This window comes from Scyliorhinus canicula, chromosome 7, assembly GCF_902713615.1.
Source record: "Scyliorhinus canicula chromosome 7, sScyCan1.1, whole genome shotgun sequence".
Lineage (NCBI taxonomy): Eukaryota > Metazoa > Chordata > Chondrichthyes > Carcharhiniformes > Scyliorhinidae > Scyliorhinus > Scyliorhinus canicula.
In genome coordinates this window covers 62,681,375-62,700,766 of record NC_052152.1, presented here as the reverse complement: position 1 = coordinate 62,700,766, position 19,392 = coordinate 62,681,375, and the positions used below count along the sequence as shown (strand labels likewise).

At 45.1% G+C, this 19,392-nt stretch overlaps 1 protein-coding gene across 3 annotated transcripts in view; it reads left to right on the top strand.

Moving 5' to 3' along the window:
* arl6 (ADP-ribosylation factor-like 6) overlaps window positions 1–19,392 on the top strand; it is a 66,082-nt gene that overhangs the window by 39,327 nt on the left and 7,363 nt on the right. The window contains exons 7-9 of one of the 3 annotated variants that reach the window (XM_038802178.1): window positions 10,707–10,836; window positions 11,943–11,998; window positions 14,218–14,308. In XM_038802178.1, the coding sequence (XP_038658106.1) occupies window positions 10,707–10,836; window positions 11,943–11,998; window positions 14,218–14,231 (200 nt within the window). In that variant the 3' untranslated portion in view covers window positions 14,232–14,308. Of the gene's footprint in view, window positions 1–10,706; window positions 10,837–11,942; window positions 11,999–13,843; window positions 13,987–14,217; window positions 14,309–19,392 lie in introns of those variants that run through there. The other 2 variants (XM_038802176.1, XM_038802177.1) reach the window with 2 other exon arrangements.

Sequence of the window (19,392 nt, the reverse complement as noted above, 5' to 3'; positions counted from 1 at the left end):
TCCTGCTGCTCCTGTTTGATATAGAAATTATTCCTAGGTGAAATCTGTGTTTATCTGAAATACGCACCTGAGGAATGTTTACTTGAGATGACATTTCAAAGAAGCAATGACATTTTAAAAATGTTTAGTTTTGTTTGGAAGGCATTGATATAGGAGCTTTAATTGGTACAGCTAAGAAAAAACCATTACCAAAATGTTGCAGTGATACTGCTGATGGCAAAAAAATCAAGAATGTTGTCTTTTATACATTTCTGTGCACGAATATAGTTGGAATGAATGTTTTGGTGTGTTTTAATTTTCCAAAATAGGGGATTACATAGTACATACAGAATTGAAACTGGCTCTTCAGCACAACCTGCCGCTGCCAGTGTTTATGCTCCACTCAAACCTCCACCCATCTTTTTTCATCTAAATCTGCCATTGTAACCGTATATTCCTTTCTCCCTCAAATGCTTATCTAACTTCCTCTGACATTCATCTATATTATTCATAGAATTGTTTCAGCACAGAAGGAGGCCGTTAACACATCGTGTCTGCACCAGCTTTCCGAATGAACAATTGATTTAGAACAAAGACAATTACAGCACAGGAACAGGCCCTTCTGCCCTCCAAGCCTGCACCGACCATGCTGCCCGTCTGAACTAAAACTCCCCTACCCTTCTGAGACCCTATCCCTCTATTCCTATCCTATTCACGTATTTGTCAAGACTCCCCTTAAAAATCACTGTCGTATCTGCTTCCACTACCTTCCCCCGGCAGCGAGTTCCAGGCTCCCACTACCCTCTGCGTAAAAAACCTGCCTCGAGGGCGGCATGTGATGCAGTAGATAGCACTGGGACTGTGGCACTGAGGATCCGTGTTTGAATCCCGTCCCTGGGTCACTGTCCGTGTGGAGTTTGCACATTCTCCCCATGTCTGCGTGGGTTTCACCCCCACAACCCAAAGATGTGCAGGTTAGGTGGATTGGCCATGCTAAAATTGCCCGTTAATTGGGGAAAAAAAATAATTGGGTACTCTAAATTGTTTTTAAAACTTGCCTCATACATCTCCTTTAAACCTTGCCCTTCGCACCTTAAACCTATGCCCACTAGTAGTTGACTCTTCCACCCTGGGAAAAAGCTTCTGACTATCCATTCTGTCCATGCCACTCATAATCTTGTAGATCTCCATCAGGTCACCCCTCAACCTCCGTTGTTCCAGTGAGAACAAACCAAGTTTCTCCAACCTCTCCTTATAGCTAATACCCTCCATACCAGGCAACATCCTGATAAATCTTTTCTATACCCTCTCCAAAGCCTCCACATCTTTCTGGTAGTGTGGCGACCAGAATTGAACACTATATTCCAAGTGCGGCCTAACTAAGGTTCTATAAAGCTGTAACATGACTTGCCAATTTTTAAACTCAATTCTCCAGCCAATGAAGGATGCCGTATGCCTTCTTGACTACCTTCTCCACCTGCGTAGCCACTTTCAGTGACCTGTGTACCTGTACATCCAGATCCCTCTGCCTATCAATGCTCTTAAGGGTTCTGCCATTTACCGCATATTTCCCATCTGTATTAGACATTCCAAAATGCATTACCTCACATTTGTCCGGATTAAACTCCATCTGCCATCTCTCTGTACAAGTCTCCAACCGATCTGTATGCTGCTTTATCCTCTGACGGTCCTCATCGCTATCCGCAATTCCACCAACCTTTGTGCCGTCCGCAAACTTGCTAATCAAACCAGTTACATTTTCCTCTAAATCATTTAGACATACATATTAAAAGCAGCAAGGGTCCCAGCACTGATTCCTGAGGAACGCTACTAGTCACAGCCCTCCATTCAGAAACGCACCCTTCCACTGCCACTCTCTATGGTTGAGCCAGTTCTGTATTCACCTTGCCAGCTCACCTCTGATCCCTTGCGACTTCACTTTTTGTACCAGTCTGCCATGAGGGACCTTGTCAAAAGCCTTATTGAAGTCCATGTAGGTAACATCCACTGCCCTACCTTCTTCAATCACCTGTCACTTCCTCGAAAAACTCGATCAAGTTAGTGAGACATGACCTCCCCTTCACAAAACCATGTTGCCTCTCGCTAATATATCGACTTATTTCCAAGTGGGAGTAAATCCTGTCTCGAAGAATCCTCTCTAAAAATTTCCCTATCACTAAGGTAAGGCTCACCAGCCTATAATTACCTGGATTATCCTTGCTACCTTTTTTAAACAAAGGATCAACATTGGCTATCCTCCATCCTCTGTAGCCAGTGAGGATACAATGATTTCTTTCAAGGCCCCAGCAAATTCCTCCCTTGCGTCTCTCCGTATTCTGGGGTATATCCATCAAGCCCTGGGGATTTGTCCACCTTAATGTTTTTCAAGACCCCCAATACCTCCTTTTTTAAAAAATAATTTTAATTCAAATTTTCCAACAACAAATTTTATCCCAACAAAGAAAAAAGAAAAAACAGAGACCCCCCCCCCCCCCCAATACAAAGCAATAAATTAACAACAAGACAAAGTAATAAACATAGAATTGTAAGAACAAACCCCCATAACCGACCCATAGGCGCCCCCCCCCCCCCCCCCCCCCCCCCTCAACCCGGGTTGCTGCTGAGATTGACCACCCTCTAACACTCCGCCAGGAAATCAAGAAAGGGCTGCCACCGCCGAAAGAACCCTTGCACCGACTCCCTCAGGGCAAACTTGACCCTCTCCAGTTTAATGAACCCGGCCATGTCACTGATCCAGGATTCCGGGCTCGGGGGCCTCGCGCCCCTCTACTGTAGAAGGATCCTGCGCGGGCTACTAGGGACGCAAAGGCCAGGATACCGGCCTCTCTCGCCTCCTGCACTCCCGGCTCCGATGCCACCCCAAAAATAGCGAGCCCCCAGCCCGGTTCCACCCTGGAACCAACCACCCTGGACAAGATCCCCGCCACCTCCTTCCAGAAACCCTCCAGCGCCGGACAAGCCCAAAACATGTGGGGGTGATTCGCTGGGCTTCCCGAACACTTCCCACACCTGTCCTCACCGCCAAAGAACCGGCACAGCCTGGGCCCAGTCATATGCGCCCTGTGCAGCACCTTTAGCTGAATTAAACTAAGCCGTGCGCAAGAAGAGGAAGAATTCACCCTCCCCAGGGCGTCCGCCCACGTCCCCTCGTCAATCGCCTCCCCCAGCTCTTCCTCCCACTTTGCTTTCAGCTCCTCCACCAGGGCCTCTTCCCCCTCCTGCATCACCTGATAAATTGCAGCGATCCTGCCCTCACCGACCCACGTCCCGAGAGCACCCTATCCTGAACACCCCTTCGCGGCAATAGCGGAAACTCCGCCACCTGCCGCCCAACAAATGCCCTAATCTGCATATACCTGAAAGTATTCCCTGGGGGGAGACCCCACTTCCCCTCCAACTCCTCTAGGGTCGCAAACTTCCCGTCGAGGAAGAGGTCCCCCATCCACCTGATACCTGCCCTATGCCATCTCATCCTCCCTGGTACAGACCAGTGGTTCCCCCGTATCGGGGACCAAACTGAGGCCTTCACTTCCCCCCTATGACGCCTCCACTGACCCCAGATTTTGAGGGTAGCTACCACTACTGGACTCGTAGAGTACTTTGCCGGGGGGGGGAGTGGCAGCGGGGCCGTCACCAGTGCCTCCAAACTCATGCCCACACAGGACGCTGCTTCCATCCTCTTCCATGCGGCTCCCTCTCCCTCCATCACCCACCTTTCGCGGCCCAGTAATACCTACACAGGTTGGGCAACACCAGTCCATCCACCTCCCTGCCTCGCTCCAAGAATACTCTCCTCACTCTCGGGATCTTCTGCGCCCACACGAACCCCAAAATGCTCCTATTAACCCTCCTAAAGAAAGCCTTCGGAATCATGATGGGTAAACACTGAAAGAGAAACAAAAACCTCGGGAGCACAGTCATCTTAACCGACTGGACCCTGCCCGCTAGGGAGAGTGGCAACACATCCCACCTCCTCTAAAGTCGCAAACTTCCCATCGAGGAAAAGGTCCCCCAATCCGCCTGATGCCTGCTCTATGCCAACTCAAAAACCCACCGTCTATTCTCCCTGGTGCAAACCGGTGATTGCCCCGTATCGGGGCCCACACTGAGGCCTTCACTTCCCCCCTGTGCCGCCTCCACTGCCCCCACATTTTGAGGGACGCCACCACCACCGGACTAGTGGAATATCTTGCCGGGGGGAGCGGAAGCGGGGCCGTCACCAATGTCCCCAAACTCGTACCTACACAGGACGCCACCTCCAGCCTCTTCCATGCGGCACCCTCCCCCTCCATCACCCACCTGCGGATCATTGACACATTCGCAGCCCAGTAATACCCACACAGGTTGGGCAGCGCCAAACCGCCTGCCTCCCTTCTTCGCCCCAGGAATACCCTCCTTACTCTCGGGGCCTTCCGCGCCCACACAAACCCCAGAATACTCTTATTCACCCTTTTGAAAAAAGCCTTCGGAATCAATATGGGGAGGCACTGGAAAAGAAACAAAAACCTCGGGAACACCGTCATTTTAACCGACTGGACCCTGCCCGCCAACGAAAGCGGCAGCGCGTCCCACCTCCTGAGCTCTTCCTCCATCTGTTCCACCAGCCTCGAAAAGTTAAGCCTGTGCAGGGCTCCCCAATTCCTAGCTATCTGGACCCCAAGGTATCTAAAGCTCCTCTCCGCCCTCTTCAATGGGAGCTCCCCTATCTCCCTCTCCTGGTCCCCCAGGTGCAACACAAACAGCTCACTTTTCCCCACCCAAAGCCGATTTTTTGACCGCTCCGCTCCTGGTCCAGTCCATCCACCGGCAGATGATCGCAGCAGATGTGTTCCCCCCACCGGGAAAAGTCCAGCCAGCGCCGCTACGGGCCCTTAAAAGAGCCCAAAAGTCTGAAAAATGCGGGAGCCACCGAACATGCGGCTTAGCTCCACATCGCCGCAACCTAAAGTCACCTCCTTTTTGATCTCAACATGACCCAAACTATCTACACACCCTTCCTTAGAATCATCATCCACCAAGTCCTTCTCTTTGGTAAATACTGATGCAAATTACTCATTTAGTACCTCACCAATTTTCTCTGGCTTCACGCAAAGATTCCCCTCCCCCTTGTCCTTGAGTGGGCCAACCCTTTCCTTGACTAACCTCTTGCTCTTTATATATATATATATATATATGTATAAAAAGCCTTAGGATTTTCCATAATCCTGCTGGCTAATGACTTTTCGTGATCCCTTTTAGCCCTCCTGACTCCTTGCTTAAGTTTCTTTTAACTTTCCTTGTATTCCACACTTGCTTCGTGTGTTCCCAGCCTCCTAGCCTTGACAAATGCTTACTTTTTCTTTTTGGCTAGGCTCACAATATCTCTCATTATCCAAGGTTCCCGAAAATTACCATGATTATTCTTCATCCTCACAGTAACATGCTGGTCCTGAATTCCTATCAACTTACATTTGCAAGCCTCGCAAATGCCAGATGTTGATTTGCCCTCAAACATGTGCCCCCAATCTACATTCTTCAGTTCCTGCCTAATATTGTTGTAATTATCCTTCCCCCAATTTAGCACCTTCACCTAAGGACTACACTTATCTTTATCCATCAGTACCTTAAAGCTTACTGAATTGTGGTCACTGTTCCCGAACTGCTCCCCTACTGAAACGTCGACCAACTGGCTGGGCTCATTCCCCAGTACCAGGTCCAGTGTGGTCCCTTCCCTAGTTGGACTATCTACACACTGTTTCAAGAAGCCCTCCTTGATGCTTCTTACAAACACTGCCCCATCCACTCCTCTGGCATTAAGTGAGTCCCAGTCAATATTGGGGAAGTTAAAATCACCCAGCACAACAACCCTGTTACTTTTACACTTTGCCAAAATCTGCCTACATATCTGTTCCTCTGTCTCCTGCTGACTGTTGGGAGGCATATAGTAAACCCCTAACATTGTGACTACACCCTTCCTATTCCTGAGCTCTACCCATATTGCCTCGCTATATGAGCCCTCCAAGGTGTTTTCCCGCAGTTTGGCTGTGATATTCTCCTTAACCAGTAGTGCAGCTCCCCTACCCTTTTACATCTCCCTCTATCCCACCTGAAACATCTGTATCCTGGAACATTAAGCTGCCAATCCTGGCCTTCCCTTAACCAAGTCTCTGTAATGGCAACAACATCATAGTTCCAAGTACTAATCCAAGCTCTTAAGTTCATCTGCCTTACCTGTTACACTTCTCGCATTGAAACAAATGCACGTCAGTCCTCCAAACCCTCTTTGATCAGCAAGCACACCCTGCCTGCTCTTCTTCTGAGTCTTACTGGCCCTACTCTCTAGTTCTTCTTCAGTTAATTCACCTTTGCTTTGGTTCCCACCCCTTTGCCAAACTAGTTTTAAATCCTCACGTGTGACACTAGCAAATGTCCCCTGCGAAACTAGCAAACCTATTTATGCCCCTCCAGTTTAGATGCAACCCGTCCTTCTTGTACAGGCACCACCTGCCCCAGAAGAGATCCCGATGGTCCAGATATTTGAAACCCTCCCTCCTGCACCAGGTGTTTAGCCACGCGTTGAGCTGTACTATCTTCCTATTTCTAGCCTAATTAGCATGTGACACACAATGTAATTGTGAGATTACAACCCTAGAGGTTTTGCTTCTTAACTTTCTACCTAATTCCCCAAACTGCTGCTGCAGGACCTCGTCATTCTTCCTACCTCTGTCGTTAGTACCAATATGTATCACGACCTCTGGATGTTCATCCTCTCCCTTCAGAATGCTTTCTGCCTATTCAGAGACATCCTGGACCCTGGTACTAGGGAGACAACATTCCATCCCAGAGTCTCTTTCAAATCCGCAGAAGCACCTATCTGTACCCCTAACTATAGACTCCCCTATAACAATTGCTCCAGTGCTCTTTGTCTCCCCCTGCTTAACAACAGAGTCAGCCATGGTGCCACTGTTCTGGCTGCTGCTGTTATCCCCCGATAGGCCATCCCCTCAACAGTTTCCAAAACGGTATACTTTTTAGAGAGGAGGACGACCACAGGGGATTCCAGTACTGACTGCCTGCCCCTTCTTCGTGCCATTCCACCGCCTTCTCTCAGTAACCCTGAGCATTGCTTGTTTTTCTGATAAATAATTCCCTTTTTTGCCTCGATTGAACCTAACTCCATCCTGCTCTGTGGCAATGCATTCCAGATCCTAACGTCATATTGGGTGAAAAAGTTCTTCCTCATGATATCATTACTTCTATGGCCAATTACTTTCAAACTGTGCTCTCTCATTCTTGATCCTTTCATGAGTGGGAACAGTTTCTCCATATCTACTCTGTTCAGATCTCCAAGGAAAACAGTCACAGCTTCTCCAATTCATACCTGAAGTTCCCCATCCCTGGAACATTCTGCAATTCTTTCTGCACTCTCGCTAACATCTTCACATCTTTCCTAAAATATAATTCCCAGAACTTGACGTGATCCTCCAGTTGAGACCAAATCAATGCTTTATACAAGTTCAACATCATGTCCTTTCTTTTGTACTCTATGCTCCTATTAATAAAGGCTAGGATACTGTATTCCTTAACTGCTCTCTCAACCTGCCCTGCCACTTTCAGTGCTGTACAGGGGCGGCACGGTGACACAGTGGTTGGCACTGCTGCCTCACAGCACCAGGGACCCGGGTTCAATTTCGGCCTTGGGTGTCTGTGTGAAGTTTGCACTTTCTCGCTGTGTCTGCCTGGGTTTCTTCCGGGTGCTCTGGTTCCCTCCCACAGCCCAAAGAAATGTAGGTTTGGTAGATTGGCCATGTTAAATTATCCCTTAGTTTCCAAGTTGCAGTTTAGTGGGGGTTATGGGGACAGGGCGAGGGAGTGGTCCTAGCTATGTGCTCTTTCAGAGGCTCTGTGCAGGGTCAATGGGCTGAATGGCCTCCTCCTGCACTGTAGGAATTATATTCTATGTGTCGTGCGTGTTCTGCAGAACCTGGTGGTTCAGAGGGCAGAAACTGTGGACAAGGAGGGCATCCTAGAGCATGATGTAGCACCTCAGGGGCCCCAGGCAAGGCACAATCAAATTTGCACATGGAAGGCTCACGCGTCAGTAATATATTTCTCATGAGTCTTCTTTAGACACCCATGTAAACAGATTAATCTTTGACCTTCTGCAACCCTGTTGTCATTTTCATTAATCTCCTTAACATCTCACTGGATTGTTCGTGACATCAATCCACAACATGGATAATGCATTCAGCAGCTAATGCTTTGTGAACCTCTCCCTCACACTTTTTGAAAGAGCAACTGAACCGTTATAGTCTAATGGAGCAAAAATAGTAAAGAATTCAATTTGTGGAAAGACATATCCGAAATCGTTAATCACAATTAAACAGGCTGACAGCAAACTACATAGTATCACCCAGTGATGCCCAAGTGCAGCTAGGTGGACGTTCTTTCATGTTTGTGGGTGCTCCTCTATGTTCTTCCCCCTAGGTTATCAGCTGAAGTGGACGAAGGCTGTTTTCTCACGGAGAGCTCCCTGGCTTTCAATGGCATCTCAGTCATTCTCTGGTTCCCTGAGGCTGAGAGGGTTCTGGCATATGGGGGCATACTGCAACAGCCACCTCTGTCTTTGCAGCGTGGCTTTAACACCTGGTGATGACTCGTATCCCTCTCATACCCCTTTCATTCAGCTATTTCTCCGCAGGACCAATCCATGTACATCTCTGGTATGCTGGATTTGGCATTCCATGAGGATTTTCATTTTCTTAATGGAGAAGTCATGCACACATACATACACCAGAGACACGACCTGGCTGGATACCTCCATTGCCCTCACGCTCTCCTGGAAGATGCATCAGATGAATATTGCATCTTTTCTGTTCCCTTTTTGTTGACTGCAGAGGCGTGTCACCAGCCTGAAGCAAAGCATCCGCGCAGCCCTCCCACAGTCCTCCGACTATGAGTTGCCACAACTGTCACTGCCTCTGCTCAGGGCATGATTGTGCCCCTGTTGCTACACACATGTGACAGCTCACCAATTGAGTGTTTGCACTGGTGGAGGAGGCAGAGGAATAATGTGACACTGTTTCCCCTGAGGTCTCTGATGATAATTACTACATGGAAAGCTGTCCCACAGCCTCGGCAGCTGCTTTGCCGATTTGCTCTTGAGAGAGAAGAGACCCATGAAATGGCACTGCACATTCTAACATATCCCTCTTTCTACTCATCCTCTGGTGTTCCACGTGACCAGTGGCAGTCAAATGAACACAATTCTTATTATTCACTGGTGTGTGCAATGTCCTCTTCCCTTAGGGCACTCTCTATAGCAGCTCCCCATCTGCCACATATCAGCGACAGGTTGCCCTGCTTCCAGGCCTCCTAGCTCCACTGTCCGATTTTCCATTGACGCCAGGACCCCAAGATATAGCATGTTCCCTCCAGTCCTCCTCCTCACATGCGCATTGTGAATTCTCTTCTGCAAGCACAGAAAATAGCATTGTCACTTTCCCATCATAGACACGCACCATGCCTATGTTAGTGGCAGCCTCAATGTCCATCAGGCACCTCTGTCAGTATTGTGACTGCAAAGGTCAATTCTGGCTAACCATTGTCCTCCACAAAGAGACTAACATGCATCTGACAGCCAATGCAGCTGCTTAGGCATTGCTGTGGACTGGTATGGCAACTCTAATTTCATATTCACCTTTCCTGGCATGAATATTGTGAACTTAATTTTATGCGCTACATTCACCTTGCCAGACTCCATCCGCTCATTGGTCATGTTCCTGCATTGTGACCACATACATGGCATGACCCCAAGACTGCTCACCAATTCTGTAATCTCCTACCATGTCTGCCTAACCGGTCTCCTCCTCCTGTTCTCCATGAAGGTGAAGGAAGGGCGTCCTTAACGCCATGCCCTCACCATCATGAGGAGCACCTCCAAGGAGGCATCAGAAAACCTGACCACCACCCTTGTTCTAGCTGCTGCCATCCCCTAAACACACCAGCCAATGTCTCAATGTCCTCCATTGCTTCTGCCTTTCAGTTCTTTGCTAACTGCCTTTTGACAATGGCACTGGCCTAACATAACCCAGTATTTCCCCTGCTTGCACTATCTAGCTGGCTGACTCACTTGCCTGCCGTCCATTAATTGGAAAGCCCTGGCCATATTGCTTTTTCACTTCTGTCCCCCTGTCCATGCAGCCACACCATCAACTTTACATTCCAACATCTGCACTTTGGTATTGCTGGCAAAATCTCACCCATGCTCTATTAGGACAAACTGGTGACTCCTCTTAATAACATACTTGCAAATAAATTATTAGATATTTAGGTATTGGTTCAAACATGCAGTAATTATCTGGAATGCAATTATGCTGCATTAAATACTTGCTACGAATGAAAACTGAATAATTAGAAGGCACAAAATATTAACTTTTATCCTCTTATTTTACACAGCTCTGCCTGCCTGTTCAAGCACCTGCTAAAGTGATTATTACCTATTATAGTCCAGAATGTAAATATGAATTCCAGTCATTGGTAGTTATATTAAAATATATATGCTGAGTGTAGAAATACTCCCTTTGTGTGTAATTTAACCCTGAATAATTTCACATATCATTTGGCAGGGTTATCAGCTGTACTGCTCTTCCTATCATAGTACATAGTTGGAGCAAAATAAATCTTAGCTTTATTGACTTCAACAAAAATACTGATTTTGCTTTCAGACATTAAACACAGACGAATTCCAATTTTGTTTTTTGCAAACAAGATGGACCTCAGAGATGCTTTGTCATCTGTAAAGGTTTCCCAAATGTTGTGTTTAGAAAATATCAAAGATAAGGCATGGCATATTTGGTAAGTGGATTTGCAATTTATTTATGTTGACATGTTTGTTTCTCTATGAATATATAGTGCTACATAAAGATTTATTACTTACTGAATGCTCGTAGAATTATATTTCAAATGGACACCTTCAGCTCTTTCTTTATTATCCTCATCTATAATTAAAGAGACATCTGCCCAAATATTCTAAGAACAGTTGACATTTTAAGTAAATACCATGGCTCAGGGTCAGATATGTTTTAAATTGGACAACCTGTCGGTGTGGTGCAGAGTTGATACTTTGCCACCAGATGTCAGCACAGGATGTAAATACTGTCACGTTAAAAAAATATGCTAAAGGATCCTGGGCCAGAACTGCCCGTCTTTTCATTCCATATTGATTCCTGAAAATTACACATGAGAATTCAAATGGTCTCTAGTTTCAGATTTAACAGCAAAATATATATGCTCTGATTGTAGCGATGGTCCTTTTGTGTGCAATTGTGAACTGGGTAGCTTCATGTTATTTGGCAGAATTATTAACAGTTACTGCCTATAGTTGAAGCAAAATAAATTTGAACCTTGTTAATTTAAAAAACAAAACCCTGATTTTTGCCTTCAGACATTAAACACAAATGAATTGATATCATCTTGGAAGTTTTATTTTTGGTGTAATTTCTACTTCTAAAGTTGTGAAGGAATAATAATCTCTCTGTCAGGTTGCAAAATGTCTTCTTTTTTTATTCTGCATGTTTTCCACAAGACTATTGCAGAAGCAAAAGTATAGTATGAAAATATAAACTAGTATAATTCATGATGTACTTCCTCTTCCGAAAAAAACAATAAAAGTGTGTTGTGTGTGATGTTTATTATGTTTGGTTTATAATACATGTGTGCTTGTGGTATGCATCTGCAGAAAGTACGTGTCAGGAAATTGCAGGGTGTTTCCCCTGATTTTCTGTCAATTTAATGATTTTCAAATATCTCCTGAAGTGTGAGTCTCCCTACCAGCACCATGATTTACCAAAATAGGCCCTGCAGTGTATATCTGTGAAAGCTGTTTTGAACAAACATTTGTTGGGTTGCTGCAATGTGGTTTTTTTTGTAGTCTGTTTGACAGTTTTGATCTTTCTTTTTAGTGCCAGTGATGCTATAAAAGGAGAAGGACTACAGGAGGGTGTTGACTGGCTCCAAGGTATAATTTTTAGCTATACACTGTTGCTTTCAATTCGTTCCTTTTTAATACCTTAGAAAACTTCTTGCATTGTAAACTTCATTCATTTATTTCTGTCTCTTCCTAATGTTTGCATTGCCTTTCTGTGCTTTTCCTGTTCTCTGTCCCCAGACCAGATTACACAATAAGCATTGTACTCGCACTTTGACTGTTCCATGTAGCATATGTTGTTATTTCCATTTAGGGCTCTATGCTGCTGAAAATATATCCATAGACAAACCAACAATACAAAATAAATGAAACAATGATAAAAGCGTAGAGACTTTAAAAAATCTTTGGTCCATTTCATAATTGGAAATTAGTTCTGAACTTCAAAAGCAAATAAATTGTTATTAGATTATAGATTTTGATTGGCTGAGAAGAAGAAAGGACATGCATTTGTAAAGTGCTATGTTAATGTTGAGGAACATCTGATTCATGTGACAATAAATTACTTGAAATGCCATCACTCTTTTGTAGACAAACGGAGAACGAGATGAATGACCAATTGGCTTATTTTTGATCCTTACAGTTTAGGGAAAAGTGTTAGCAAGGAAAATTCTGCTCTTCTTTATATTGGGCCATAAAATAGTTGACATCTACCTAAAAAACTGGAGTTCCTAGTTGGGGTGTCTTTTACTATCTCATTCAAAGAACTATATCCCCAAAATACAGTATTCTTTCAGTATTATACTGATATGTCAGCCTGGATTACATGCTGAAGTCCTAAAGTGGGTTGAAACTCCACAAACTGCTGACTTGGATATGAGGATGCTACCAAGCTGACAGAGAACTCTATAAAATGTACTGTAGATGCTGTCCTGCAACCAACAGGTCAGTATCAATATACCACTCAGAAAGAATGTAAAATAAATTCATAAATATTAATAATTTGCTTTAGGCTGCAACCCAGGGTTTAAATTTTGGTGTCCAGCCTTATTAAGTGACAATTATCCCAATCTGCTTAATTATACTCCTCACAGCTGGGAAATGGAAACGAAAAATATTTAGCTTTTTGTAGAGTAGAGAAAAGGATCATCAATGAAAAGTGACCAATTGGGCAAGACTCTTTTCAAAATAGTGCAATTCCTGCTGTACATAACTTTAGTTTCTGTGAAATTTTCCATAGTAGATGCATTTAAAGATTATCATATGGGTCAGATTTACTTGGAAGTGAAACTTAAAAAAAAAAAATTTAAATTAAGCTTGCAGAATGATAAATAGGTGGTATAGAATTAAATAAAATGAAAAGATTGTTGAAATAATGTAACAAAATCAAAACTTGAGTTCATTACACATGTTTCTAAACTTCATGAAGGCAATTCAATATTTAACTGCAATGTTTCGAGATTAACAAATTCTGGGAATTAGTGGCATTCAGAATGTTTTGCTATAATAGGAGAAAGTGATGAGAGCAATTTATGAGAACAATAATGGGCCTTAACCTCCGAACACCCCAGCTTCGGATTGGGGGGCGACCCCAAAGATGCACTGGGGAATCTCTCGGAACTTTACAGGTAAGGGTTTGCATGGCAATTGCCCAGAAGTGCTAACTTCCTCTGGGTCATTGCCCTGCAGTGTGAACCATCCAAAAGTGCGATTAAATTATTCTAATTCCTGCGGGCCATCTCTTTCCAGTGCTAATCAGAAGTTATGGCCCAATATGTTCAAATTGAGATGTACTGTTCATGTAGCTGATAGGATTATCAACATTATTCATATCCTGGGATAAATTTATATGTAGCCTACAAATGGTCAATAATAAATTATAGACAGGTATCCAGAGAGACAAAGTTTAGTGAAACACATCTATTGTATAATCTACAGTGGAATTGAAAGCAACCATGGAAGATACAGTGCCTTAGCTGAACCCAGCTTCTTAACCAAATAAGGACCTAAACAAGGCAGGAAAGCAGTGAGGGAAATGTCTAAAGTCTTTCTTTTAAATGTAATAAATATGTTTGAAGCAATGATATGGAAATTTTGTTTTTTACCTGTCTGTTAAGAAACGTCTACATCTTGCATGATGTACACTTTTACACTTTTCTAAAACTATTTCTACATTGATCAATAATCTATAAAATTAGGATGTTGAATGTTAGAAACTATAATTAGAATAATTGAGAAAATGCATAACCATTTTTAATTGTATTCTTTTGAGAATTTGATTTTAAACCTAATTTTATCTTCATTATGTGCAGAAATGCCACTGTAATCATCTGATGAATAATTACAGCAAGCCATAGCAAATAAAAAATCAGCCACTAGGTGTCAGGCATATTTTGACTGCAGGTACTATAGTTTTATATGGTTAAACCAAATAGTTCCTGTCTCTTTGTTCTGGCGGATATACATTCTTTTGTTTAATTTCTTTCCCCTCTTTCTATTTATTTTATTTTTAAATCAGATAGTTTCCAAGAAAATATTTTAATTCGGAATATAGCTGGAAGGTGATTGGTACAGGTGGTTGAAGCAGCGTCTTGTAACTTTTACATGGACTATATTATTATTGTTCAGCTGGTTCTAAGGAATGAAATACATTTACAGCACACCTGGGTGTCTAAAATGGTCAAAACACCACTATTTCATCTCCTAGAAATCTGAATTTGAATACAGTACAAATTAATAGGGTTAAAGTTCTTTCTCTGTGTTATCTGTATGATCCCAAAGGAAAATGTGTTTGAGCAGTCTACATCCAATTCCTAATGGCCATGAGTCAACAGCACAAAGTTGTAGCCTTAATTCTTATAAGTTTAAAAGGTCAACGAGGTGGTTGGTATGCAATATTAGAATATTAATATGGTAGCAGAAAGGTTTTCCTTAGTGTATAATTAATACACATTGTTGGACCATGATGGGAGTTTTACATGTTAATCAAGTACTCTCTGGCCGGGTAACATCAGTCAGATACAGAATAATGATCTCATTACTCTGGCCCAATAGTGTGCAGTAATTGCATTGCTTACAGCCTGCAGGCCACATCTAAGGCAGCATTTTATCTATATTCCACTCTAGCAATTCAATGTTTCAAAGATTTGTGAATATTGTTTTGCTAATATTACTTTGTGTACTCTTCAGGCTAACGTCACTCGTAGCTCATTTTAGTACTCCGTTTATACCAGTGAGATTCTAATTCCTGTTGCTATCTCAAGGGATTCAGATACCCAGCTTGACATATGACTTGTTACGAAAACGATCAAATCACTAATTTATAACTGGTTATCTAACCCTTTTTTAATAAATGAGATTAGGTTAGTGTCTTTTATATGCTTCAGAAGTTTCACAAATGTTTTTGTTGCAAATGAAAATGATTGCTGAGTTTTTAAAAAGCACAGCACAGATTAATTTATCTGGTCTTTTATATAATGGTGCTTCCCAAATGGTGCAGGAAATAGATTCAGTACTACCAAAAGGAAATTGGATAAATACTTGAGGAAAGATCTGGGGAATAGGGAAAAGGTAGGAGTGGGGCTAATTGGAGAGCTCATTCAAAGAAGCACAGTTGGCTGAATAACATCTTCTGATCTGTATCATTCTGTGACTCTATGAAGTACAGGAAACAAGTTTAATTAAAAAGACTAAATGCCTCTGACACATCGTTACTTGTGGTTCTTTTTGCTGCTTTAACTTGTTTTAGATGCAGCACCACTATCTACCTATCGTTCTTATAAAGCTACATTTTTTCTGTACCACAACAGAGAGGAAGAGTAACAGTAATAGGGAATTCTATAGGCGCTATTTGGCCGTCAACATGACTCCAGGATGGTGTGCTGCCTTCCTGGGTCCAGGATGTCACTGAACGGCTGTAGAGCATTCTAAAGGGGGAGGGTGATAAGGCAGAGGTCATGGTACATGTTGGTACCAGCGACATAGGTAGAAAGAGGGACGAGGTCTTGCATCAGAAATTCAGGGAGCTAGACAGTAGACTAAAAAGCAGGACCTCTCTAGTTGTAATCTCTGGATTATTCCCAGTGTCACTTGCTAGCGAACACAGAAACAGGAGAATAGCACAGATAGTGTGGCTAAAGAGTTGGTGCAAGAGGGAAGGTTTTACATTCCTGGATCACTGGGAGTATTTTTGGGGAAGGTGGGGCCTGTACAAGCAGGACGGTCCACATCTGAACCAGTGAGGACTAACATTCATGTTTGCCAGTGCAGTTGGGAGGAGTTTAAACTAATTTGGCAGGGGTAGGAGATACAGTCTCTTAGCAGAATAGGGACACAGCATAATACAATAAAGCTATCAAGTCAGAGGGATTACAACTGTAGTAAGGTTCAAGGGAGTAAGGCAAGGCTGAATAGCCTCTAGTTTAATGCGATGAGTATTATAGGTAAAATGGATGAGTTGAGGGCAAGGATTGACACGTGGAATTGTGATGTAGTAGCCATCACAGAGACGTGGTTCAGAAAGGGGCAGGTTTAGCAGCTCAGCATTCTGGGATATAGAATCTTCAGGTAAGACAGAGGAGAGGGCATTGCATTATTAGTTAAGGAGTCAGTTACTGTATGGAGAGATGATGGGCATGATTAACTAGTCGCGTCCTGCCGGAATCTGAATCGGACGCGGCCGGTAGATCCCGGAAGAGGCCTATTCTGCCTCACAAAATCTAACTGGATTTTGCAAGACGTTGCGATCTGAATCCAGCCCACAATGAACGGGACCCAGTCTCACACAATTAAGTGAGTTTAAAAGCTCACTTAACTATGCTGACGCTTATGAACATGGAGAGAAGGCGGGGCACGTATGTTGGCGGGTCAGCTCCGGAGGGAGGCTGCAGCAATGGAAATTGTCCAGGTGCGGGACAGGGCAGGGAAGTTGGTAGTAGCTCCAGATCAGATTTACACGGTCTTTAAGGAATTCTGTTATAGGTTGTACAGGTCAGAGTCACTTGGGGGAGGCCGGGAAATGCAGGAATTTCTAGATGGGTTGGAGTACTCAAGGTTAGGGAAGGGGGAGAAGGCTACATTAGAAGCGGCGATAGTGAAGCTGAAGATAAAAGATGCGATTGGGAGGATGCAGTCGGGGAAAGTGGCACGGCCGGATGGGTTTCCGGTGGAATATTATAAAAAATTCAAAGATAAGCTGGTACACTGATGGTGGGGATATTTGAGGAGACGATAGGGAAGGGGGTGATACCACAAACTTTGGGGCAGGCATTGATTTCCCTGTTGCTTTGAAGAGATAAGGATCGGACGGAGTATGGGTCGTATTGGCCCATATCGCTTTCAAACGTGGATGCAAAGATATTGGCGAAGGTACTGGCAGTTAGGCTGGAGGAGTGCCTCCGAAGGTGATAGGTGAAGATCAGACAGGATTTGTGAGAGGGAGGCAGCTCTTTTCGAACATTAGGAGGGTATTGAACGTGGTTATGGCACTGGCAGAGGAGAAGGAAACAGAGGTAGTTGTGGCATTGGACGCCGAGAAAGCGGTTGACTGGGTAGAATGGGGGTACTTGATGGCAGTTCTGGAGCGGTTTGGGATTGGACCAAGATTTGTGAACTGGTTAAAGCTACTATATAAGGAGCCGAGGGCAAGTGTCTGCACAAATAACATCAGCTCGGAATACTTTTCTCTCCACCATGGGATTAGGCAGGGATGTCCTATGTCCCCTGCTGTTTGTACTCGCGATTGTGCCATTGGCCATCGCGTTGAGAAGTTTGGGGGTATGGAAAGGGATAGTGCAGGGGGGATAGAACATAGGGGGCGCGATTCTCCGCCCCCCACGCCGGGTGGGAGAATAGCGGGAGGGCCTCCCGACATTTTTCACGCCCTCCCACTATTCTCCCACCCCCACGCCCGACCCACGCCACGAATCGCAGCTCGCCGTTTTTTATGGCGAGCGGCGATTCTCCGAGGCCGATGGGCCGAGCTGCCGGGCCTTCACGCCCGTTTCAACACAGCAGCAAACACACCTGCTCGCTGCCGTCGTGACACGGGCGCCAGATGCCTGTTTGGGGCATCTGGGGGCCCGATTGGCACGGCAGTACCACGGCCGTGACAAGGGGGCCATGCGTCCGTAACGGACGCACTCTTTTCCCTCCGCCGCCCCGCAAGATCAAGCCGCCATGTCTTGCGGGGCGGCTGAGGGAAAAGACGGCAACTGCGCATGTGCGGGTTGGCGTTGTCCAACCTGCGCACGCGCGGCTGACGTCATCGGCCGCGTCAGCCGGCGTGACGCTTGACGTGCGGCCTTGACAACCGTCGTCAAGAATAGCGGGAGGGGCGTGAAGTACGGGGCCGCGCTCCTAGCCCCACCCGGGGGGGAGAATCGGCCCCGGAAGTGGGCGTGAAGGCTGCCGTGGGTCACGGCCTGTCCCACGGCAGCCTTTATGATTCTCCACATTTGCGGAGAATCTCGCCCAGGGTATCCTTATATGCCGATGACTTGTTATACTTGTCAATAAGAACCGAGTGTGTCAATAGGGGGAATACTGGAGCTGCTTCGGTGTTTGGGTCTTACTCGGGGTACAAATTAAATCTGGACAAGAGTGAGTATTTTATGGTGTCTCGGTGGGGGCAGGGGTCGGCGGGGCTGCCATTCCGTAGGGCAGGGACTCACTTTTTAAACCTGGGGGTGCAGGTTGCTCGGGATTAGGGGGGGCTCCATAGGTACAACATTTCTAGTTTGATGGGGAGGGCGAAAGCTGATACGGCATAATGGGATGGTCTCCCTCTGTCACTGGATGGTCGGGTACAAGCAGTTAAAATCAAAGTGTTGCCGCAATTTCTGTTTATTTTCCAATGCCTGCCGATTTTTCTGTCAAAGGCATTTTTTAGAGAGATTGAAGGGATGATTACGTCATTCATATGGGGAGGGAAGGTGGCCAGTATTTGAAAGGTGCTACTACAGAGAGGAAAGCAGGCAGAGGGTTTGGGTCTTCCGAACCTGATGTATTATTACTGGGTGGTGAATGTGGAGAAATACAGAGCTAGGTCAGAGGGGTTGACTCCCAGTGGGTATGAATGGAGGAGAGTTTGTGTAGGGGCTCGGGATTGAAGGCGGTAGCAACAGCGCTGCTCCCGACGGCCCCAGGGAGATATTCAGGGAGTCCGGTAGTAATAGCTTTGTTGAGAATTTGGAGACAGTTTCGCCAGCACTTTGGGTTGGGGGCAGGGTCAAGGGAAATGCTGATTTGGGAGAACCATAGATTTTAGCCAGGGAAGTGGGATGGAAATTTTCGGAGATGAGAAGAGAAAGGAATTAGGACACTAAAAGATTTATTTCTTGGGGTTCGGTTTGCAGGATTGAAGGAGCTGGGAGCGAAGTATGGGCTGGAACGGGGAAATATTTAGATACGTGCAGGTTCGAGACTTTGCCAGAAAGGAGATACAGAGCTTTCCGGTAGAGCCGACTTCCACATTGCTGGAGGAGGTG